The sequence below is a fragment of the Mytilus galloprovincialis genome, chromosome 2, assembly GCF_965363235.1.
Source record: "Mytilus galloprovincialis chromosome 2, xbMytGall1.hap1.1, whole genome shotgun sequence".
Taxonomy (NCBI): domain Eukaryota; kingdom Metazoa; phylum Mollusca; class Bivalvia; order Mytilida; family Mytilidae; genus Mytilus; species Mytilus galloprovincialis.
In genome coordinates this window covers 70,496,834-70,522,626 of record NC_134839.1, presented here as the reverse complement: position 1 = coordinate 70,522,626, position 25,793 = coordinate 70,496,834, and the positions used below count along the sequence as shown (strand labels likewise).

Sequence of the window (25,793 nt, the reverse complement as noted above, 5' to 3'; positions counted from 1 at the left end):
ATCTCCTGCTGTCGTGTCTCTATGGATTGTGATGTTTTGGTGGCATTCGGTGTCTATCTATCTCCTGCTGTCGTGTCTCTATGGATTGTGATGTTTTGGTGGCATTCGGTGTCTATCTATCTCCTGCTGTCGTGTTATGGATTGTGATGTTTTGGTGGTATTCGGTGTCTATCTATCTCCTGCTGTCGTGTCTCTATGGATTGTGATGTTTTGGTGGTATTCGGTGTCTATCTATCTCCTGCTGTCGTGTCTCTATGGATTGTGATGTTTTGGTGGCATTCGGTGTCTATCTATCTCCTGCTGTCGTGTCTCTATCGATTGTGATGTTTTATTGGTATTCGGTGTCTATCTATCTCCTGCTGTCGTGTCTCTATGGATTGTGATGTTTGGGTGGCATTCGGTGTCTATCTATCTCCTGCTGTCGTGTCTCTATGGATTGTGATGTTTTGGTGGCATTCGGCGTCTATCTATCTCCTGCTGTCGTGTCTCTATGGATTTTGATGTTTTGGTAGCATTCGGTGTCTATCTATCTCCTGCTGTCGTGTCTCTATGGATTGTGATGTTTTGGTGGCATTCGGTGTCTATCTATCTCCTGCTGTCGTGTGTCTATCGATTTTGATGTTTTATTGGTATTCGGTGTCTATCTATCTCCTGCTGTCGTGTCTCTATGGATTTTGATGTTTTGGTAGCATTCGGTGTCTATCTATCTCCTGCTGTCGTGTCTCTATGGATTGTGATGTTTTGGTGGTATTCAGTGTCTATCTATCTTCTGCTGTCGTGTCTCTATCGATTGTGATGTTTTATTGGTATTCGGTGTCTATCTATCTCCTGCTGTCGCATCTCTATGGATTGTGATTTTTTGGTGGCATTCGGTGTCTACCTATCTCCTGCTGTCGTGTCTCTATGGATTGTGATGTTTTCGGGTGGCATTCGGTGTCAATCGTGTCCGAGGTGGATCTGGAGGGTGGTTATTTGATCTATTTGGAAGTGGAGGACCTTGACCAGTATTTATCAATTCACGTTTTATATTAAAAAAAAAAGATATGGTATGATTGCCAATGAGACAACTGTCCACAAGAGACCAAAAGGACACAGAGATTTACAACTATAGGTTACCGTACGGCCTTCAACAATGAGCAAAGCCCATACCGCATAGTCAGCTATAAAAGGCCTCGATATGACAATGTAAAACAATTCAAACGAGAAAACTAACGGCCTTATTTATATATAAAAAAAAATCAACGAAAAACAAATATGTAACACATAAACAAACGACAACCGACAACTGAATTACAGGCTCCTGACTAAAATGTTTCTCGGGATAACACTGCTCCGTCTCAGCTATGCGTTATTTTTTACAGGTCCAAGGAAAATATTAATCAAGTAAATCTGATTATCATGACTGAAATAACATTCAAAACATTGAAAATAATCTATATTTTAATCAAATAACCTATAATAAGGAAAGGAATTTTTAATATTTTTAATATATTTCAAAAAGTCATTTTGAAAAGTAATTGGATCAAATGACACTGTAAACAAAATGATTACAAGTAGATTTTCTATTGCCAGAGTTCTTCAGCAAATTCAATTAACCTAAATCAAGTGATACTAATAACTGGACATTACCCAGTTCAAAGGAATATAGTTTATTTGACTTTGAATCTGGTATCAAGACAGATTTATCTAATTATAGCGAAATCTCTTGTAAAACATTTTAAAACACTCCAGAACGAATCATACTAAAAGAAAATACTGTGCCAGTTTGTTTCAGTGAAAACGACAGGACCAACATTTATTATCCTTATATCAAAAGACATTGAAGGGGGCCCATTGAATAATAACATTAATAAGTATATATGTTACCGTACAAATTGGCTCCTGTAAATCGGAATTCCGATGTATTAGAATTCTGATAATCAAGTACAAAGCAGGATTCCAATATCTTCCATGCAGTAGAAAATTGGGATATCCAATATAAGGCAAATCCCTATTATTCTTTCCTCGGGTGTAGAATATGTAATTCAAATGGTGAATATGATTTTGACAGCTAGTGCCCCTTTAAAGACTGATTCAATGGCGTAACCGTTTCCAATGCCGTTTATGAAAACAAACTTCATTGAAAGTATAATTGTACTGTACATCGTTTTACATAATTTAATACCTACAATTGTGTATTCTAAACCAAAATATTCATAATACGCACGGTTAAATATTCAACCTACTTTCCTTTACAAAATTAAAAAAATATCAGCTTAACTGACCCCTTTAACTATGTCTATACAAACGATTTTATTTTAAATCCGGAGTTTCGACCAAGACTACGGGTACGTTCCGATTACTAGTTTACAAGTTTCCGTTATAACTATTTCAAAGATCTACTCCTATCTTCTGAAACTTATTGAACCAAACTTAAGCTGAATGATTCTTGTGGTATCTAGTATAAAGTTTGTGTTTTATTTACTGTTCCGTAAAAAAAAACCATGACCGCCAAGGATAATTGAAACATAGAACGATGGGTAAAATGCAGTTTCAATGGTTTTTGGCTCATAGTCATATCACAGGAGTTTGAAATCTTATCAATAATAAGGGGGTGAAAATATACCAAAGTCGACTTTGGTATATTTTGAAGAGAGAAGCTCTACTGTGATAGTCGACTTTGGTATATTTTTACCCCCTTATTGACATGATTGATAGGATTTCAAACTTCTGTGCTCATACCTCAAAAACTTATGTAAGCATTTGAAGGAAGCAAGTTAACTCGTACCAACGGAAACTCGTACCATGTTAACTCGTACCAAAAAAGTAAACTCGTACCAACGAAAAGTCGTACCACTGGGAAGTCATACCATTAAAAATATTTTCAAAAATACGAATGTTTTATGGTGTTTTTTCTTTGTAAACTTAATGAAAAAAAGTCGAATTACTGGAATTTTATATTTTTAAAACTTATACAAAAATACGTTATTTTCTTAATTACCCTGCTAATTAATATTATATTCCTTTGATTGTGTGATTAAATTAATACATTCCTTTGATTGTGTGATTATTGGTTGATTATTAACTAATCAACTTGTTTAATCATATTATTACATTTTGATTGTTGTTATATACTTTAACAGCTTTTACAGACGCAAGAGGTATTGAGAAAAATAACAGTATATATTCATAATTAAACACCAATCAAATGAATTTAAATAAGTTTGTGTTAGCAGTGGTACGAGTTTACATTGGTACGAGTTTACGTTGGTACGAGTTTACATTGGTACGGGTTAACTTAAACTGAAGCTTATTAATATGAAAGTTGGTACTTTATTTTATAATATTATATCAGATATGTATAATAATAGTAAAGCATGTGTAAGAGTTGGAGCTTCTCTCACTGACCCTTTTAGCATTAAATTAGGTGTAAGACAAGGAGACAACTTGAGTCCTTCATTATTTAAAATTTTTATAAATGACTTCCCATCTTATCTTGACTCCTGTCTGGATGCAGTTTCCCTGCACTCAGAGAAATTAAATTGTTTGATATATGCGGATGATATTGTGATTATGTCAACATCAGCCACAGGGCTTCAAAGTAGACGTCACTTGATCAGCTAGAAAAATATTGTGCTGACTGGTGCCTGAAAGTTAATATTAGAAAGACTAAAGTCATAATTTTTAATAAGGCTGGAAGGAAAATTCAGGAGAATTTTCGACTGCAGAATAACTTGATTGACTGTGTCGCTCATTACAAATATTTAGGTGTTCACTTTACTGCTTCTGGAAGTTTTCATCTAGCTAAAACTGAACTTTATAATAAGGCTCTTAAGGCCTACTATAAACTTAGAAAGGATTTTATCAATTTGTCTCCTGGAATAAAATCTTGTGTTCATATTTTTGATCATACCCTTAAACCCATTCTGTTATATAATTCAGAGGTATGGGGAGGTTATAATGTCTCTTGTAATAAATTACAGTCTTCCTTATTTAATCTTGAAAATATTTTTAAAAATCTTAAGTGTGAGAATCTCCATCTTAAATTTTCTAAATTTATACTTGGTGTACACAAAAGGAGTGTCAATTTTGCTGTATTATCAGAACTGGGACGTTTCCCCTTACATTATGATATTGTAAAGTCAATTGTAAAATACTAGTATAGATTTGAAAATCTTACAACTGAATTCAGTCTATTGAAAGATGCTTATAAATGCAGCCAAGAGCTTCACAAATCTAACATAACTTCTTGGTTCTCATTTGTTAAAAAAGTATTAGAAGTTTTTGAAATTAAACAAGAAGTAAAACATTTCGGACAATATAAATTTTTGAACATATCTAGTAAATTAATTCACACTAAATATATTAGCAATTGGTATGCTAGCCAAAATAAAGCTTCTGATGGAAAACTGTTTAATTATGTGAAATTTAAGCAGAATTTTGGTTATGAAAATTATCTTTCTTTAATTAAGAACTTTGATTTTAGAAGATCTATATGCAAATTACGTATTTCTGCTCATAAGCTTCAAATTGAAGTTGGTCGTTTTTCAAATATTCCACGAAATGAAAGAATTTGCAAAAAATGCTCCTCTGGCTGTGTTGAAGATGAAATCCATTTTTTAACTAACTGTGAAAATTTTAAATCAGATAGAGATGCTCTCTTTGACTTTGTTTGTGAAAGAATTCTAAATTTTTCTATACTTGATGATCAGCATAAATTTATTTATTTATTAAACTGTGAAGACAATCAGGTCCTTAATGCTGTTGGTAAATTTATTAAAGTGAATATGAGTTAGTAATTGTATTGTAACTGTATGTTAAAAAAAAATATTGTTTGTATCTATGTATCTATGCAAATCATTATTCTTTTGCCTTATTCATGTATACTCTGTATGCCCCTTGTGGGCCCTTAATTGGAAATAAAATATGTTCTGTTGTATAAATTATAATTCGATTTGAAACTCAGTTACAGTGTATTTTATTGTTGTTGTTACTTTTGTTTATGTCACACAGGGGCGGATCCAGAACCTTGATGTCTGGGGGGGCACTATGAACCAAAATTATATATATTTGTTTACAAATGTATATCTATGCGGACGTGGGGGTTAATGGTTGTGGTGTGTGTTTGGTGGAAAAAAGGGGGGTATTTTAGGATCATCGTTTCTATATTCTATAAGAAGTTTTTAAAACAGATTGTTGATTTACTTTGGAAATAAGAAGGGGAAAAAACCAATTCAGCTAAGGCCAAATAAAAATATATGTGTGGTTCCAGTAACCCGACCGACCCTAGTTAAAAAACCCTGACCCTAGAACTTTTTTTTTTCATTTCTGAAAAATAAATTTTCAAACGATCAAATTTTGAGGATTGTGAATTAAAATAATTAAATTCATAGATTTCTGTCATCTGAATTTCAATCACAAGTATCTGTTAAGGCTAAAATGCTATTTTTCCCAGTTTTTGAAAATATATTCTTAAGATCTCCTGAGGTGTACGAAATAATATAAATTTTATATCACCTTTCCTCACAAGTTTAAATATAGATGCACCCTAAAATACATAAAAAAAAACAAATGCTAGTGTCATTTCCATGTTTACATGTATATTGCAAAATTTAAGTCTGACCCATTTTCTTAAAACTTTTGCAGCTTAAAATACAGAAAAGAAAAATATGAAAAAAGAAAGGAAGAGAAAAGGTGAGAATAATTTATATCTTAGCCATGATGACTAGCCTTTTAGAAAATATAAATATTTAAGTATTAGGTAACTAACAGTTTTAGTCAATATCGCTCAATTTTGAATTGTGGAAAATTGATAAAAATGTATGATGAAAACAATAAACCCAACTTTAGTGGGTTACCCATCCATGCATGACTAAGGTTCAAGAAGGTTTCAAGTAACTTTCACTGATATTTCAGTATGAACTACTGTGGATTCATTATTATTCGTTAGATACCAATTTTTGTGGGTTTCATGGGTACAGGTGAACCACAAATTCAAATGTTCAGCAGTTTACAAGTTTTCTATAGGCTTTGTACACAAAAATATCAGCAAAACCGTGAAATCAAATATCCACGAAATTGCAAGTTTTCCTCAATCCACTTAAATTGATACCCACAAAAATAAATGAAACAACAGTAACTAAACCTCCTTAGCATGCATGGCTAACACTCCTTTTAATATTGGGTTAGTTTTTTTATCATACATTTCTTATCATTTTTCAAGAATTATAAATTTTCTAGTTTACATAAATCATTGTTTTTAGTCCATTTCTCAAATACTATTAATAAGCAATATGCATGTCAACTAAATTTTGGGTAAGGATTGAATTTATAGTAAATTCATATCTGTCTGGCAAGGTTTATCTGACCATGCCCTCATTTACATGGATCATATGTGATACTTGTAGTAAAACCCTTATCAATGCAAATTCAGTCATGATGGTAAAGCAGGTAGGTAATTCCAGCTTTTGCACTTTTGTTATATACATGTAACAATATAACTTTCTAAAATATTAATATTACTAAGAGTAATAAAAAAACATGCCAGGAGGTCACTTTAAGCTCTTTGTGTTTATCAGTTATTTAATTCAGGTAGTTTCAGATACAATATCTAGTAGATATTATCTACATGCATGTATCATGCAGCTCTTTTGAGTCAATCAAGATTTTGTAATTAATGTTCAATAACGTTGGGGAATCTAGCTCTGTGCTGTTTAATAAGTGAGTCTCCACCAAAATTGTTGATACCGACAATTGACCACAGTGGTTTTGGGTGGGAATGGTATACTGTAAAAATAGACACGAAACTAGAATGATATATAGTTTTATTGCACACCAGAAGTCATAAACCTCATTTGAATATATAAACAAACACAAATATATAAATAAACAAACACAAATATATAAATAAACAAACACAAATACAATTAGTTCCGTTTACCTACTGACCTAATATTTTCTGTTATGATTTGACATAGTTAATCTGATTATAAAGTCTGATGACTGACCATGAACTATAGGGATTAACTTGTAATTCGTATTAAAGCATATTTCTAATATTTTCAGTTAACATAAAAATAGTTGTCAAAAATACGATAGTAAATAGTTATTATTTGTGATCAATTATTTGTTTCAAATAAGATGTTACCTTTTAAAAAATTGTGCGAAATTAAAATGCAATAAATTAAAAAGATAACACGTACCTGTAAAAATAGACACGAGACTAGAATGATATCATAGTTTTATTGCACACCAGAAGTGTTAAACCTGGCTGCAACATTTTCTTATATACCACCCTACGTCCGTCTCTATGTTTACAAGTTTTTTTTATACATCCCGTTCTTAAAGATGTATTAGGCAGATAAAGGATTCCAATCTTGTTTCTTATCCTGCTTAATTGTGCACATCCTTTAGCTCTACGCCTGTTATATATCTTTTTTATACTTTAATTTGTTATTGTATTTATGATTTATGAAACTCAGTTTGATATGTTTTCTAACACGTTTCTCTAGCCAAAACCTCAAAATATAAAATGTAGAAAAATAATGTCTTACACATGAATGGTAATTACTAAAACAAATTTCTGTTAATGTTAATAAAAGAAGGCATTAATATACTATAAATTAAGAACATAATCTATTACATCTAATATTCATTATCATGGCATGGCTGTATATTACATATTTGTTAAAAAAAAAAAAATGTTAAGATGCAACTGGTACATACTTTGGACTATAATAAGAATATTGTAATTTGATGGTCATGTACCGGTATTAGCTAACTTTGCTGTACATTTTGTACTGAATATTTTTTCAATCTAATTTTTCAAGCTCATGAGCGAGTGTGGAGATTTAATTTTAATTAGAATGAATATTTTTTGTAAAGTTGATTTTGTTTGCAATGATTGTTAACATGCTGAACAAACTTAAGTTTCCATGTAGATGCAATGTTTTATGTCATGCATTTTCTTAGTGTTACCATTTTTCATGAACATCACAGCTTGGAAAAAAAAACATTTTGATTTTTTTTATAATTTAGTTCAAATAAAGACTGTTAAAGATACAGACAAAACAAAGTCGGACAAAGAAGAAAACGATTCTTCAGCATCTTGCAGGTATTATCTGTGTCCAAGGTTTTAAAGAATACTTTGCCCATAGATTTTCATATCTTCTAAACAAAATTAGTCATATGAATTATGTTTTCCCATCATGGTTAGAAAGCATCACCTTCTGGTGAACTGATGCAGTGTTCCAAATTTTTTTTTATGGATATTTGATTTCATGGTTTTGTTTAAGTTGGCAATAAATTTTAGAGCTATTTTTCGAATGCATGTAGTTTAAAGGTGTGCTTGCTTTGTTTGTATAAATGTTTGATCAAGCATCCAATAGCAATGTACAAGCTGAAGCTAGCATATCTATTGATTGCAATTAAAAGACTTTATACAATGCTGGAGCAAAGGGTTATACAAAACTAGAGGCTCTTAGGAGCCTGTGTCGCTCACCTTGGTCTATGTGCATATTAAACAAAGGACACAGATGGATTCATGACCCCAGTTCATGACAAAATTGTGTTTTGGTGATGGTGATGTGTTTGAAGATCTTACTTTACTGAACATTCTTGCTACTTACAATTTTCTCTATCTGTAATGATTTCCTTTAGTTACAGAGGAAAATATTTTGTAAAAACTTACCAAAATTTACCCAATTAATGAAAATTGTTTAAAATTGACTATAAAGAGCAATAACTCCTTAAGGGGTCAACTTACCATTTTGGTCATGTTGACTTATTTGTAGATCTTACTTTGCTGAACATTATTGCTGTTTACAGTTTATCTCTATCTATAATAGTATTGAAGATAATAACCAAAAACTGCAAAATTTCCTTAAAAATTGCCAATTTGGGGGCAGCAACCCTTCAATGGGTTGTCCGATGTGTCTGACAATTTCAGGGCAGATAGATATTGACTTGATAAACAATTTAACCCCTTATATAAGATTTGCTCTAAATGCTTTGGTTTCAGAGTTATAAGCCAAAATCTACATTTTACCCCTATGTTCTATTTTTAGCCATGGCAGCCATCTTGGTTGGTTGGCTGGGTCGCTGCACACATTTTTAAAACTAGATACCCTAATAATAATTGTTGCTAAGTTTGGTTAAATTTTGCCCAGTAGTTTCAGAGGAGAAGATTTTTGTAAAAGATTACAAAAATTTATGAAAAATTGGTAAAAAATGAATATAAAGGGCAATAACTCCTTAAGGGGTCAGTTGACCATTTTGGTCATGTTGACATAGTTGTATATCTTACTATGCTGAACATTATTGATCTTTACAGTTTATCTTTATCTCTAACAATATTCAAGATTATGACCAAAAACTGCAAAATTTCCTTAAAATTACCAATTTAGGGGCAGCAATCCAACAAAGGGTTCTCCGATTCATCTGAAAATTTCATGGCAAATAGATCTTGACCTGATAAACAATTTAACTCCTGTCAGATTTGCTCTAAATGCTTTGGTTTCAGAGATATAAGCCAAAACCTACATTTTTTAAACTAGATATCCCAATGATGATTGTGGCCAAGTATGGCTAAATTTGACCCAGTAGTTTCCGAGGAGAAGATGTTTGTAAAAGTTAACAGATGACAACGGACGACGGACGCCAATGATGAGAAAAGCTCACTTGGCCCTTTGGGCCAGGTGAGCTAAAAAGCAAGCATGCCAATCAAACCTTTAAACTACATCATTAGGAAAATAGCTTTCAAAGAAAATGTGGAGGAATTCAGTATTGGGAAAAATGGATGGTTGGTCAATAAACCTCTTTTTTTACAAGAAAATTTTGTCTCTGGCAGACAAAATGTTGTGCATCAGATTATTTTAGTATCATACTAATAAAATTTAAAAAAAATTAGTGATAACCTCAAGAGGTATGGTCCAAGAATGTTTTTTCTCACATTTTGGGGACAAATATGTGACATAATAAACATCCAAAGGTATTTTTAAAGAAAGCAGTCAGAAAACAGTGTAAATTGAATAGATGAACGTTTATTTTGAAAGTAATATTATCAAACATGCTAAAAATCACCATTAATAAGTTGTCCAGTGTTTAAAAAAATCGTATTTCCATCTGAAAAATATGTGTTCCGTATGTAACTAATAGTGTCCTACAGTGGTAGAAGACAATTTTCGTAAATCAATCGGCAAACATCGTGAAATGGCTGTGCAACCTTCTTGTTTTTCATAATTATAACAAGAACAACCCGTATCAAGAGATATTTAAATGGCAAGATAAATTATTATGGTGAAATTGATGTTTGTTCTCGCGACTTGAAATTGGCGTCATGATATTACGAACGCAACTTTCATTGTTATGCTTCAGTGTAATAATCTGAAGAACATCGAATGTGTTTTAAATCTATTGTTAGACCGGGGATTTCCATCACGTCACGAGAAATTGTGATAAATAACAGAAAATATGACGTAGAACACACATTTTGGTGTGTCGTCTTAAACATGGAAGACAGTGACGTACGCAACGGGGTAAGTAAACTTCATTAAATTTTGTACTTTTCTTAATTCTTATTCGTTCCAAACATGAAATGAATTAATTTAAGGCTTTTTAGAAGTATTATGTTTAATTCTAAATGAAGGATTTCCAATTTTTACTTGTTAATTCTAGAAAAGATAAACTTTTAATGACACGATCGCGAAAGCCCAGTGTAGTCCAAGTGTTACGAACGTAATGAATTTTTTAGATTTACGATTTTTTAAGACATCAATAGTGACGTTTCGAAATATTCTACACAGAATTGTCTGTAAGGGTTTCTTGTGTGTTAAAATCAGCTGATCTTATCTTTCCTAATCTTTATTTTACACATACTGTTTTTTTGTAACGTTCATTATGAAGGACACCAAAAAAAAGTGTCTTTTGTGACGAACGTACATAAAATAAGTCATAAAGTGTGCCATAATTAAATTTAAATGCCAGAAATGCGAACCAGTACCCTTAAAACTGAAACATTTCTTTCTAATAAAAAGATGATATGTTTACAACTGTTCTTTAATGATAATAAGCATATTGTTCTGTTCCAAAAAGTGGACACCAAACGAACAGTCAGTATTGTGTCATTTGTTATGCACACAACACTCGATGTGAATAGAAGTCAAGACAAAATATAAGCCATTGCTGCTAACCATTTTGTTGTATTATCATTGATTATTTCTTTAGCAAAGAAAGTTCATGTTAGCAGTGTATTAGCTGTTAATGTAAAAATGAAATTTAGAAATTAAATGTTTTGTTCATAACAAAGACGACGTAATTTCATGTCTTTTGTTATGAACAATACACATATCAGTAAATTTTATGTAACAACCTTTATGTTTAATAATCTTTCAAAATTTATACCAGATTTGACACAAACTCATTTAAACCAAATATTTGTAATGTACTCGAAGGTGTTATCAAGTTTATTAATGTCTATAAAAAAAAATTGTTTTGTTCACAACATCTGACTACTATAATATATTGTCTTATGTTATGAACAAAACATGTTTGTACTTATTTTGTACTGCTCTGATACATTTTAAATTCCCTTAGGAAAACAATATAATGCAGTGAGGAACTTTTGGTGTGTAGAAAATTTATTGCACAGATTATTATTTTACACACTTATAAAGTTTTAATTAAAACTTTTTGTTTTGTTAGTAACAATTGACTTCTGAAAATGCTGTCCTCTGTTATGAACGAAACATACATGAAAAAACTAACTATTGTCATGATAATTTATATATTATCCTGTCATATCTTGGAAAAAATGGATAAAACTTAAACTAAAACATATGCATTTAAAATAAAATATTTACATGTGTTATTTTAACTTTGTATAAAACTTTTGTCTTGTGAGTAACACTTGACTACACAATAATTTTGTCCTCTATTAGAAACAAAACAGACAAAATGATATATGTCGTCCCTTTAGCTGAGTGCTTTCAGTTTCTTTTGTCAGTTCAAATAGTCATTACAACTGTGTAAAATATTGTCAATAAAGATATTCATAGTACATATTTCTGTGAAGAAAGTGCCTTAAATTATTTTTTGTTTTGTTCATAATACAGGAAACAAAATCGTATTTTATAACAAACAACAATGCATATTCCTGATTTCAAGTGATCATTGAGAACAAAATTTAGCAATAAAGGTTACATGAAAAATAAATTGTTTATATACGATAGTAGAGGCAGATTTAGGGGGGTCATGGGGCCTGCCCCCCCCCCCCCCACTTTTTGGAAAAAAATATTGGTTGCTTATATAGGAAATCACTGGAGCGGGCCCCCTCTAAGGTCAGTCAGTGGGCCCCAACTTATGAAATTTTTTGGATCCGCCACTGAGAGGGGCATTATGATTTCTGGTTGCGCCCATCTGTTAGTTCATCCGTCTGTCCCGCTTCAGGTTAAAGTTTTGGCTGTTAGTTTTTGCCATTTCAGGCCATTTATAGAGCTCTGACTATGTGATATGGGCTTTGCTCATTATAGAAGGCTGTACAGTGACCTTAGTGTAATTTATTTCTGTGTCAATTTTTATGGAGATTTGTCTCATAAGCATGATTAGCGATCATACCACATCATTTTTTTTCAATATTCAAGTCATTTTAAACAATTTCTTTTTTTCAGATCGTCATGGATACTACAGAAAAATTATTTGTCCTAAGACCACGAAAGAATCTAAGCAAATTATCATTATTAGAACCAACATGTTCCTCGAGTGAAAAGAAAAAGGCCATGACTGGCAAAGAAAGATCCAGAAAATATCGAAAAAAACTGAAGGAAGATAAAGAGCTGTATGATGCACATAGGAAATATGATAATGCCAGAGTAGCAGCCTATATTCAAAGCATGCCAGATGAAAAAAAGAAAGAGTATAACGAAAAAACAAGGTTAAGAATGCAGGCATATAGGGAGAGAAAAAAAGGTCAACTGATCTCCACCACAATAAAACCCAAAAAAGCAGTGACACGAGCTGAGAAGGAACATCAAAAAGACAAATGGTGTGAGGCAAAAAGAAAACAAAGGCAAAGTATGACAGCACAAAAAAGAAGAAGAATCAATGAAAAAAGACGAGAAAATTATGCTAACAAAAAACAAAAAATCAGGCAGGAGATGAGAACAAAACAAAAAATTACAGAAAAAAAACAGCAAACTACAACAGAATCGGGGTTTAGATCTGATGATGCCAGACGCAAAGCAGTGTCAAGAATGAAGACCATACACCTTATCGCTATTCCCGGCTGACCCGTCCGCTTGAACTTTTGACGTCAACAACAATCACTTTTCCATTGTGGCGTCAGACATTTTGTTTTATGACGTCAAAATTTTACTGGAACCTGTGTGATTTCCAGCAATGGCGGACAAATAGCGATAAGGTGTATTTTGCCATCTTCTCCACGAAAATTCTCTACTCTTCTTTCGTCTATAATAGAAAAAGCTACACCAAGTAAAAAAAGTGCATTAAGAAAACGTTTGATTTGCAGCCCAAATTCAAAAAAAAGACTTGAACTATTTGATAACTCTTTTGGAGACATAAAAAGGAAGATGGAAGGTATAAAGAAAAGTAAATTGAAGAAAAATATTGTTTTCAAAAGAACAGTTGCGCATCTATTGAGTAGATCTGCAATAAAAACAGTAAGAAGAAACGAAAAAAATATATTGGATCAATTTGGAATCTCAAGAAAGCTTGCTAAAAGCTCTGTCATAGACAATTTTGATAATCTTGATGCCAGGAAAAAGAGGAAGGATGCTTTAAGTGAAGTGGAACTGGAGAAGGTTGATAATTTTTTCAAAAGACCTGATTTTGTAAGAACTCTTCCATCCACAAGCCTTATTGGAAAAGATGTTAATAAGGTTAAGCATGTGATGGAGTGCTCTCTGAAACGAATGCATGAAGAATATACATCAGAAAATCCTGAAAAGCCAATAAGCTATAGTAAATTTATTAAACAAAAACCTAGGAATGTCCTCCCTATGTCAAAAAACAAGTTTATGAATTGTCTGTGCGAGTACTGTGTAAATATGGAGCTGTGTGTTGATGCCTTGAGATCTTTCACACAACACAGGCAAATAATTGCTGATCGTAATGAAATTGTAGATGAAGAAAGGATACAGAATAATGAAATACCTGAGCTATTGGCTATCAGGGACAAATACCAACTTTCCAGCTGGACTTTATGTCCAAAACAAAATTTAAACTACCGAAAACAGTGTTTTGATAGAAAATGTGTCCAATGTGGCACAAGCCAACTTAATGAAAAGCTGGTTTTCCTTGAGGATTATTCTAATGACAACATAAAATGGTCAGCGTGGGAACGGACTAAATATAAAAATGCAGCTGGGAAGGAAAGCTTGAGGATGATGAAAATTCCAAAAGAAGAAAAATTTAATAACTTTTTATCAATATTAAAAGTTAAACTTGAACCCTTTGCTAAACATATTTTCGATGCTAAATGGCAGGCGCAGCAATTTAAGAAAATTACTATGGCTGTCCCTGAAAATTGGGTCGTCATGTGTCTTGACTTTGCCGAGAACTTTACTTGTCTTTGGCAAGATGAGGCACAGGGTGCACATTGGTCCTATGACCAGGTAACAATCCACCCAATTGTATCTTATTACAATTGTCCGAAGGAAAACTGTACGAACATTGTTGAAGAGAGTATTATGTTCATAAGTGATGATCATAAGCATGACAACCATGCTGTCCAACACTACCTTAAAACAGCAGTAAATCATCTTCTTGCAAAAGGCATTGAAATAGAAAAATTGATCCAATTTTCAGATGGTGCATCCTCGCAATACAAGGGGAAGGTTAATTTTGCTGATCTTTCTTATTCCTATCAAGACCTCGGGTTTCAGTCAGAGAAGCACTTCTTTGGAAGTCGCCATGGAAAAGGCCCATGTGATAGAGAAATAGGTACAGTAAAGAAGAGTGTTGTTTTGGCTGTCAAGAGCAGATCAACAGAGGTTTCAGATGCAAAAACATTTTATGATTACTGCAACAAAGCACTTACTCGACCAAAAGAAGAAGATGAACATGTCCATTTTAAAAGAAAATGTATTTATGTAACATGTGGACAGATTGAGAGGAACCGCCCAGAAAGGCAGTCCCTCAAAGCGGTAAAAGGTACAAGAACATATCATAGTTTCAGATGTATACAAGAAGGTGTTGTGACACACAGAGAAAGATCTTGTTTCTGTGAGTCTTGTATTACATCTCAAGGTAAATGTGAAAATGAAGATCTCCTGGGCAAATGGATTGTTTCAAATCTTAAAAAAAAGAGTGGTACAGAGACGAAATGTTCGTGCTAGAACTGCTGAAATTAATAACATGGAAGAAGATGGTCATTCAGAAGACGATAGAATGGATGATCAAGAAGAAGGAAGGGCTGATGAAGTTGATGAAGATGGTCAGATAGAAGAAAGGGCTGATGAAGTTTATGAAGATGATCAGATAGAAGGAAGGGCTGATGAAGCAGATGAAGAAGGTCAGATAAAAGAAAGGGCTGATGAAGTAGATGAAGATGGTCAGATAGAAGGAAGGGCTGATGAAGCAGATGAAGAAGGTCAGATAGAAGGAAGGGCTGATGAAGATGGTCAGATAGAAGGAAGGGGTGATGAGGTAGATGAAGATGGTCAAATAGAAGGAAGGGCTGATGAGGTAGATGAAGATGGTCAGATAGAAGAAAGGGCTGATGAAAAGGGTCAAGTAGAAGAAGATGATCAGATAGAAGGAAGGGCTAGTAAAGAGAGTCAAGTAGATGAAGATGGTCAGATAGAAGAAAATGAAAGGTCTACTGAATCTGAAGATGACATGACCTTATTAAATGGTAAATAATATATATTGCAGACACAGTTTTGTACATTTTAATGTGTATGTACCAAGGTCATTTAACATTTTGACTTTGGAGTTTGCTTTACTCCACCCTAGGTCATTGTTTATAATATTTTGATTAATAGCATCAAGAGGAAAACTGTTTTTGTCATAGCTATTGTCTCCAAATTTATCAAAATCTAATTGTAAAATTAACTATGAAATGTTAATGTTTATTTTAAAAACTTGTTCATTATGTGTTCAATTAATTTGTAAGTATCTTTTATTTACAGACTCTACCATGGAAAGGATAAATGCTGACATTAATCAGATATCATTTGAATATGATGACCTTTTAGAGACTGTCACCATGGATCAGAAGATAAATGAAGACCATGCAAAGTGAGTTGCAAAATTATCTATTAAGATTCAAACAATATAACTTAAAAAAGTAACTTTAAGTTTATCTGTTCTTAAGTATGATTATAAAAACGAGGCAACCATGACATATGTTTAGGCTTTTAAAATCTTGTTCCATTATAAAACTGATCAATTTTAAAACATATTTCTATCAGAGAACAGAATATATAAGTTTGTGCTTCAGTTTTGGTAATGTATGGTCATATAAAAAATTATTCAGATACCAAGTAGGAGAATACATTGTGATAAAACATGGTGCTTCATTGATTCCTGGAGTTGTAAGTACCAGAATGAAATGTTTATTTTGTTTTATTCTTGTTTGTTAAAATTAGTTCTGTTTGTTTGAATTTTATTTGTTAACTTAGATGCAGAACTAACTTGATCAGAGAATTTGGTATATCAAAGGACTCGGCTGGATCACCTGTAATAGATAAACCTCCTATACTAGATCTTTGGTGTAAGGACTCAAAAAGTCTAAACCCAGAGGTGGTTTTAAAAAGATTGATCTTTCTTTTAGTTAATGGGTTTACTTTTGATTACTGCTTTGTGATTGTAATAATAAAAAAAAGAACAGTAACTAATTAAAATCAAAGCATTATTTTGTATCATTTAATAGAATTTGGAAAACTTAGATTTTTTGTTTAAATCAATAATGAATAAATTTATAGATTTGGAACTATTTTTTATTGCAGGTGGATGATTGGCCATGGGTTAGATTTTTCTGTAAGGCCAAGAACATGTGGACTTTAAATGACACTCGACACACTATTCTTCATACAGATGTTCATTCAAAGATTACCTCCCCAGATATTGTAATGTGTGGGAGCAGAATTTTATACAAGTTTTCAGGTATGAGTTTGAAAAATAAGTTATGCAGCCCATATACTAATTATATATATTTAAGGAAGGACTATAATATTTTTTCTGTCTATGAAGAACTATTTTAAAAAATGTGGTGCACACCGCATAACTCCATTAAACTATTTTTAAAAGGAATGACTGTAATGATAACAAAACAATGTCAGTCAATCAGAAGACGTGTTACATCTAAAATTATTCATACATGGACTTTATACATATTTTTTCATAATTTAAGTTATAAGGCAAGATAATTTTTAAAGTTTCTGATTGATTTAGAAAACTGTAATGATTTAAGGCTGAGGGTTATCTAACATTATTTAAAAGTGCGTAATTTGCATTGCCTAATTTGTTAGTTAATTTCTTATTGTTTATTTGTAGAGAAGTTTTAGCTGCAACAGCAACAGAAAAGGAAAAGTGCACTGAACTGACATGTTTATTTAATTATTTGATTTACAAATCAATGACTGTAAAATTTAAATATTGTAATTTTGTTTTACGTTTCCTTCAAGAACATATTCCTTAACAGAATAAAGAAAGTCAACTAGATCTTGCAATATAAGGAGTTTTATGTGTTATATAGACCTATTAAATGTTCTAAATCTCTTGGCAGCTTTCTGATATATATTCATTCAGGAAGGTTTTGATTCTTGTCTCGTTACCATTTTACTGAATATCTGTTATTCAATTGTGATTGTGTGTTACGAGAAAAGTGTGGGTCTCGCTCTGCTGTAGCATATATATCTTATATAGAATTAACTGCAATTACAGCCATGGCATGCTTTATTTTTACCTCAATAATTCAAAAAGATACATTATCAGAATAATTGAACATGAACACAAACAGGATAAATACAATTTCCAATCATTATTGAACAGAGAAAAATGTTTTCTTTCTGCTCGTGTCCTTGTTACTCACACGACATTTGATTAATTCCTACAATTCACTTGGTAAAAAAGTACTTGAGGTGCTTAAAAGAGAACAACATAGGTTAATAATAAGTCTACCTTTTATCAAAATTAAAACCAGTGTATCATAGTGTGTTCAAATATCATTTGAAAATATAAAAAGTTTGTTCCGTTCTGTGTGTAACGGTGTCCTTATTGTTTGTGTTTCTAAAATATTTTTTTGAATATTTTTTTTTTGAATTAGACTATAATTTGTCATTTGTTCCTCTTATGCATTATTGTTAACATGTATCATATTATTGAAATGCATATAAAGGTCTTAAAATGGTGACATTGAGACACCATGTTATATACGCAACAGAAAATTTCACTGGTAAATTACGGCTATTGGTACTTTACGGAACGGAACGGAACGGAACGGAACGGAACGGAATTTCATTTAAGGTATCCAAAGGGGGCATTTATCAAAATTTCGAAAAATCTTTAAAACAAAACAAACTTTAAAATTTCTGTGTTTTACGGTTTTCCATATACAAATAACACAAATGTATACTTAATCTCATCTTCACAGGTGAAATGTGTAATAATGTATAACATCGGGAAATATTCTGTAGATGAATATGTCGGATTGTCCTGATAAATTATCATGAAATTAACGCATTTGCAAGTCATGCATTATGATATCTAGACTGACCTCACGTCGTCCTTGATTAGAGACAGTGATCCAGTTGAATCTGATTTAAACTTTTTAATTTATTTTTCCGTTCCGTTCCGTTCCGCAAAGTACCAATTGCTCTGAGGAATTGGTATTTAACGGAAAAAACGGAAACAGACATCTTTAATGTAATTAAAGCAGTATGATAAAAAAAAATTGTCTGACACCTCTTTTTGCATGAGTGGTATGTGTTTTAGATAGCATTTTCGACTTGATCAATAATAAAAAATTTAACACAAAGGCAGGTTACACAAAAAGTCTTTCTCCTTCCATCGGTAATTATATTTTAAAAAAGAGGCCTTCAACAGCCCGTTCCGACGATGATTAGAGACAGTGATCAAGTTGAATCTGATGTAAACTTTTTAATTTATTTTTCCGTTCCGTTCCGTTCCGCAAAGTACCAATTGCTCTGAGGAATTGGTATTTAACGGAAAAAACGGAAACAGACATCTTTAATGTAATTAAAGCAGTATGATAAAAAAAATTGTCTGACAGCTCTTTTTGCATGAGTGGTATGTGTTTTAGATAGCATTTTCGACTTGATCAATAATAAAAAATTTAACACAAAGGCAGGTTACACAAAACGTCTTTCTCCTTCCATCGGTAATTATATTTTAAAAAAGGGGCCTTCAACAGCCCGTTCCGACGCTGATTAGAGACAGTGATCCAGTTGAATCTGATTTAAACTTTTTAATTTATTTTTCCGTTCCGTTCCGTTCCGCAAAGTACCAATTGCTCTGAGGAATTGGTATTTAACGGAAAAAACGGAAACAGACATCTTTAATGTAATTAAAGCAGTATGATAAAAAAAATTGTCTGACACCTCTTTTTGCATGAGTGGTATGTGTTTTAGATAGCATTTTCGACTTGATCAATAATAAAAAATTTAACACAAAGGCAGGTTACACAAAAAGTCTTTCTCCTTCCATCGGTAATTATATTTTAAAAAAGAGGCCTTCAACAGCCCGTTCCGACGATGATTAGAGACAGTGATCAAGTTGAATCTGATGTAAACTTTTTAATTTATTTTTCCGTTCCGTTCCGTTCCGTTCCGTTCCGCAAAGTACCAATTGCTCTGAGGAATTGGTATTTAACGGAAAAAACGAAAACAGACATCTTAAATGTAATTAAAGCAGTATGATAAAAATAAATTGTCTGACACCTCTTTTTGCATGAGTGGTATGTGTTTTAGATAGCATTTTCGACTTGATCAATAATAAAAAATTTAACACAAAGGCAGGTTACACAAAAAGTCTTTCTCCTTCCATCGGTAATTATATTTTAAAAAAGAGGCCTTCAACAGCCCGTTCCGACGATGATTAGAGACAGTGATCAAGTTGAATCTGATGTAAACTTTTTAATTTATTTTTCCGTTCCGTTCCGTTCCGCAAAGTACCAATTGCTCTGAGGAATTGGTATTTAACGGAAAAAACGGAAACAGACATCTTAAATGTAATTAAAGCAGTATGATAAAAAAAATTGTCTGACACCTCTTTTTGCATGAGTGGTATGTGTTTTAGACAGCATTTTCGACTTGATCAATAATAAATAATTTAACACAAAGGCAGGTTACACAAAAAGTCTTTCTCCTTCCATCGGTAATTATATTTTAAAAAAGGGGCCTTCAACAGCCCGTTCCGACGATGATTAGAGACAGTGATCAAGTTGAATCTGATGTAAACTTTTTAATTTATTTTTCCGTTCCGTTCCGTTCCGCAAAGTACCAATTGCTCTGAGGAATTGGTATTTAACGGAAAAAACGGAAACAGACATCTTAAATGTAATTAAAGCAGTATGATAAAAAAAAATTGTCTGACACCTCTTTTTGCATGAGTGGTATGTGTTTTAGATAGCATTTTCGACTTGATCAATAATAAACAAGAGGCTGTCACAACGACAGCAAACCGGATTTATTAATATGTATTTGTGTCCTGGCAATATCACAAGAACCATTACTGATGAATGGTGAAAGTGAAAATCGTCAATATCAAATTTGACCTCCATTTTGTCATCAGTATCAACATCTTAAAATTTGAAAAGCTTAGATTGAATGGTTCATGAGTAAATGCAACAACGTGAATGGAAACGCCATTTCACAATCTTTCAAGAACCACAACTCCTGAACGGTAAAAGTCAAAATCATCATTATTGAACTTGACCTCTAATTTGCCATCAGTAACAACATATAAAATTTTCAAAAGCTTTGGTTGAATGGTTCATGAGAAAATGCACGGATACGACTGGAAACACCATTTTTCAATCTTTCAAGAACCATAACTCCTGAACGGTAAAAGTCAAAATCGTCATTATTGAACTTGACTTCTATTTTGTCATCAGTAACAACATATTAAAATTTGGGAAGCTTTGGTAAAACAGTTCATGCGTAAATGCATGGACACGACTGGAAACACCATTTTTCAATCTTTCAAGAACCATAACTCCTGAACGGTTAAAGTCAACATCGTCATTATTGAACTTGACCTCCATTTTGTCATCAGTAACAACATATTAAAATTTGGGAAGCTTAGGTAGAACAGTTCATGCGTAAATGTACGGACACGACTGGAAACTCCATTTTTCAATCTTTCAAGAACCATAACTCCTGAACGGTAAAAGTCAAAATCACCATTATTGAACTTGACCTCCATTTTGTCATCAGTAACAACATATTAAAATTTGGGAAGCTTAGGTAGAACAGTTCATGCGTAAATGCACGAAAACGACTGGAAACTCCATTTTTCAATCTTTCAAGAACCATAACTCCTGAACGGTAAAAGTCAAAATCGCCATTATTGCACTTGACCTTCATTTAGTTGTCAGTAACAACATATTAAAATTTTAAAAGCTTTGGTTGAACGGTTCATGAGTAAATGCACGGACAACATTTGATTGCCGCCCGCCCGACCGCCCGCCCGCCGTACATCCCCAAATCAATAACCGACATTTTTGTCACAAAAATCCGGTTAAAAATTTAACACAAAGGCAGGTTACACAAAAAGTCTTTCTCCTTCCATCGGTAATTATATTTTAAAAAAGGGGCCTTCAACAGCCCGTTCCGACGATGATTAGAGACAGTGATCCAGTTGAATATGATTTAAACTTTTTAATTTATTTTTCCGTTCCGTTCCGTTCCGCAAAGTACCAATTGCTCTGAGGAATTGGTATTTAACGGAAAAAACGGAAACAGACATCTTTAATGTAATTAAAGCAGTATGATAAAAAAAATTGTCTGACACCTCTTTTTGCATGAGTGGTATGTGTTTTAGATAGCATTTTCGACTTGACCAATAATAAAAAATTTAACACAAAGGCAGGTTACACAAAAAGTCTTTCTCCTTCCATCGGTAATTATATTTTAAAAAAGAGGCCTTCAACAGCCCGTTCCGACGATGATTAGAGACAGTGATCAAGTTGAATCTGATGTAAACTTTTTAATTTATTTTTCCGTTCCGTTCCGTTCCGCAAAGTACCAATTGCTCTGAGGAATTGGTATTTAACGGAAAAAACGAAAACAGACATCTTAAATGTAATTAAAGCAGTATGATAAAAATAAATTGTCTGACACCTCTTTTTGCATGAGTGGTATGTGTTTTAGATAGCATTTTCGACTTGATCAATAATAAAAAATTTAACACAAAGGCAGGTTACACAAAAAGTCTTTCTCCTTCCATCGGTAATTGTCATGTCTCATGTTTCACATTCATTTATTTTCCGGAAAGAAACCGGACTTATTTTTGTATTACAATTTTCATAAACTTCCGTCAGGTCACGTTAATTTTCTCTTGGACAAACCTTCTGATGCCACGATGTAAGTCACTTATACTTACCTTTTTTATGTATATATAGTGTAAACACATTCATTTTGATAGACTGCAATTGTTTTTATAAGTTTTTGACGATGCAAACAATTTTTGATAACCACATGCGAATTCGAAATCACTGTGAGCAAATTGTGAATCGATAATATGTTTTCAGTTGGAATATGGTCAGAAATGTCACTGTGTGTAAACTTGACAGTAGATAAATTGCTTTTTTGCGAATAAGTTGATACTTTGAATATATGAAGTTTGTATACTGAATTCTTATTTTGAAATATATGTTTCCATTAGAGGTACATTACATTTTCTATTATTTGATACTACTTTTGTTGATTTATCTGAAATGTTACATTAGCTGTTTTTATATCGATTGTCTTTGTTTTATTGTAGCTTTTCACCATATAGATGTGCAACGGAATAAATACTATCTCACAGTATTGACTTTGATTTGTTAGTCCCTAACGATTTAGCACATAGGTTTAGCTGGACTGCGTCTAGGCAGTCACAGTAATTATATTTTAACAAGAGTGCACACGCTGAAATGTCTCGCCTTCTATATTAATCATTGATATTATGTTGATAGTCCTAAGTATAAAGCTTTATTACAACTGTCTCATTAACTTAACATTAACCAAAATAACTAAACAAAGACCAATGAACCATGAAAATGAGGTCAAGGTCAGATGAACCATGCCAGGCAGACATGTACAGCTAACAATGCTTCTATACAACATATATAGTTGACCTATTACTTATAGTTTAAGAAAAATTGACCAAAACACAAAAAATTAACACTGTGCAATGAACCGTGAAAATGAGGTCATGGTCAAAAGAAACCTGCCCTACTGACATAAAGATCATAAAATATTTCCATACACCAAATATAGTTGACCTATGGCATATAGTATCAGATAAATAGACCAAAACTCAAAAACTTAACTTTGACCACTGAACCATGAAAATGAGGTCAAGGTCACATGACATCTGCCCATTAGACATGTACACCTTACAATCATTCCATACAACAAATATAGTAGACCTATTGCATATAGTATGAAAAAAACAGACCAAAACACAAAAATTTAACTATAACCACTGAACCATGAAAATGAGGTCAAGGTCACATGACATCTGCCCGCTAGACATGTACACCTTACAATCATTCCATACAACAAATACAGTAGACCTATTGCATATAGTATGAAAAAAACAGACCAAAACACAAAAATTTAACTATAACCACTGAACCATGAAAATGAGGTCAAGGTCAGATGACACCTGCCAGTTGGACATGTACACCTTACAGTCCTTCCATACACCGAATATACAAGCCCTATTGCTTATAGTATCTGAGATACGGACTTGACCACCAAAACTTAACCTTGTTTACTGATCCATGAAATGAGGTCGAGGTCAAGTGAAAACTGTCTGACAGACATGAGGACCTTGCAAGGTACGCATATATCAAATATAGTTATCCTATTACTTATAATAAGAGAGAATTCAACATTACAAAAAATCTGAACTTTTTTTTCAAGTGGTCACTGAACCATGAAAATGAGGTCAAGGACATTGGACATGTGACTGACGGAAACTTCGTAACATGAGGCATCTATATACAAAGTATGAAGCATCCAGGTCTTCCACCTTCTAAAATATAAAGCTTTTAAGAAGTAAGCTAACACCGCCGCCGTAGCCGCCGCCGCCGCCGGATCACTATCCCTATGTCGAGCTTTCTGCAACAAAAGTTGCAGGCTCGACAAAAAAGGGGCCTTCAACAGCCCGTTCCGACGATGATTAGAGACAGTGATCCAGTTGAATCTGATGTAAACTTTTTAATTCATTTTTCCGTTCCGTTCCGTTCCGCAAAGTACCATTTGCTCTGAGGAATTGGTATTTAACGGAAAAAACGGAAATAGACATCTTTAATGTAATTAAAGCAGTATGATAAAAAAAAATTGTCTGACACCTCTTTTTGCATGAGTGGTATGTGTTTTAGATAGCATTTTCGACTTGATCAATAATAAAAAATTTAACACAAAGGCAGGTTACACAAAACGTCTTTCTCCTTCCATCGGTAATTATATTTTAAAAAAGAGGCCTTCAACAGCCCGTTCCGACGATGATTAGAGACAGTGATCAAGTTGAATCTGATGTAAACTTTTAAATTTATTTTTCCGTTCCGCAAAGTACCAATTGCTCTGAGGAATTGGTATTTAACGGAAAAAACGGAAACAGACATCTTTAATGTAATTAAAGCAGTATGATAAAAAAAATTGTCTGACACCTCTTTTTGCATGAGTGGTATGTGTTTTAGATAGCATTTTCGACTCGATCAATAATAAAAAATTTAACACAAAGACAGGTTACACAAAAAGTCTTTCTCCTTCCATCGGTATGATCAGTATGATAAAAACAAGTCAGACCCTTCTTTTTTGAATGAGTGGTAAGTGTTTTAGATAGCATTTCGACTTGATCAATATTTAAATAAACAGCTGCGCCATGAGCGCATGATACGCCCGTCGTCTTGTGAAAAAACATAAATCTTTTTTGAATAACACAGGGTTGTACAGGATGTCATGCTTAGTATATCCCGACTCATTCCTTATTCCCGCTCAATAGGAAGATTGTACAAGATGTATTTGGAAACCCGACGCAACATTAGCCTGTTAAGTTTTTTAAAAGCAATAGAGATACAGCGCAATATGTGGAAAAAAAACTCTTTTTTTACAAAAAACTCAATAACTCGAAAGTGTAAAAATGAATCATCACCAAAAAGTATACAGATCTTTAGATTAATATAACAAAGAAGTGTGTAAAGTTTTAAGCAATAATCATAAATCGTTTTTGAGATATGGTGCGACATGTAAACCCCCCCCCCTTTTTTTTTTTTTTACAAAATACTCAATAACTCAAAAATGAAATTTTTAATCATCACCAAAAAGTATACAGATATTAAGATTAATATAACTAAGAAGTATTTAAAGTTTTAAGCCATAATCAAGAATCGTTTTTGAGATACGGTGCGACATGTGAAAAAAACACACCCCTGTTTTAGTTACAAAGTGCCGTAACTCAAAAAGTTGTAATTTTATTTTCACAAAAAAGTATACAGATCATTTTACCATCATAAGAAACAACTATGTTAAGTTTCATGAAATTTGGATAAGTCGTTCTCAAGTTACGGTGCGACATGTTTACAGCGGACAGACGGACAGACGGACGGACGGACGGACACTGGA

The 25,793-nt window shown here is 32.8% G+C and overlaps 3 protein-coding genes across 7 annotated transcripts in view; 2 read left to right on the top strand and 1 right to left on the bottom strand.

Annotated features, from left to right (window-relative positions):
* LOC143062532 (uncharacterized) overlaps nt 1-7,250 on the bottom strand; it is a 51,885-nt gene extending 44,635 nt beyond the window's left edge. Inside the window, exon 1 of the mRNA XM_076234198.1 lies at nt 7,182-7,250. The gene's annotated coding sequence lies outside the window, so the exon portion shown is untranslated. The remainder of the gene's footprint in view (nt 1-7,181) is intronic.
* Nucleotides 2,343-25,793, top strand: part of LOC143064288 (uncharacterized) — a 38,857-nt gene continuing 15,406 nt past the window's right edge. The window contains exons 1-3 of one of the 4 annotated variants that reach the window (XM_076237022.1): nt 2,343-2,433; nt 5,626-5,673; nt 8,017-8,092. In XM_076237022.1, coding sequence (XP_076093137.1) covers nt 5,649-5,673; nt 8,017-8,092 — 101 coding nt within the window. In that variant the 5' untranslated portion in view covers nt 2,343-2,433; nt 5,626-5,648. Of the gene's footprint in view, nt 2,520-5,625; nt 5,674-8,016; nt 8,093-25,793 lie in introns of all 4 variants that reach the window. The other 3 variants (XM_076237023.1, XM_076237021.1, XM_076237024.1) reach the window with 3 other exon arrangements.
* LOC143064291 (uncharacterized) lies at nt 9,962-18,371 on the top strand. Of its 2 annotated transcripts, XM_076237029.1 has the most exons (6): nt 9,962-10,514; nt 12,645-15,847; nt 16,125-16,233; nt 16,472-16,529; nt 16,944-17,100; nt 17,491-18,371. In XM_076237029.1, the coding sequence occupies exons 2-6, from the start codon at nt 15,253-15,255 to the stop codon at nt 17,499-17,501; spliced, it is 930 nt and encodes a 309-aa protein (XP_076093144.1). In that variant the 5' UTR covers nt 9,962-10,514; nt 12,645-15,252; the 3' UTR covers nt 17,502-18,371. The 2 variants fall into 2 exon arrangements, 1 of the variants encoding a protein (XP_076093144.1); XR_012975215.1 differs by lacking the exon at nt 16,472-16,529 and having other exon boundaries at nt 17,491-18,370.

Bases quoted from the DNA above. Each gene is read 5' to 3' on its own strand.
- LOC143064291 (XM_076237029.1), top strand. From the start codon at position 15,253: ATGAAGATCTCCTGGGCAAATGGATTGTTTCAAATCTTAAAAAAAAGA. The intron at 15,848-16,124 runs GTAAATAATATA...TTTTATTTACAG, and splicing joins TGACATGACCTTATTAAATG to ACTCTACCATGGAAAGGATA. The intron at 16,530-16,943 runs GTAAGTACCAGA...TTTTTATTGCAG, and splicing joins CTTCATTGATTCCTGGAGTT to GTGGATGATTGGCCATGGGT.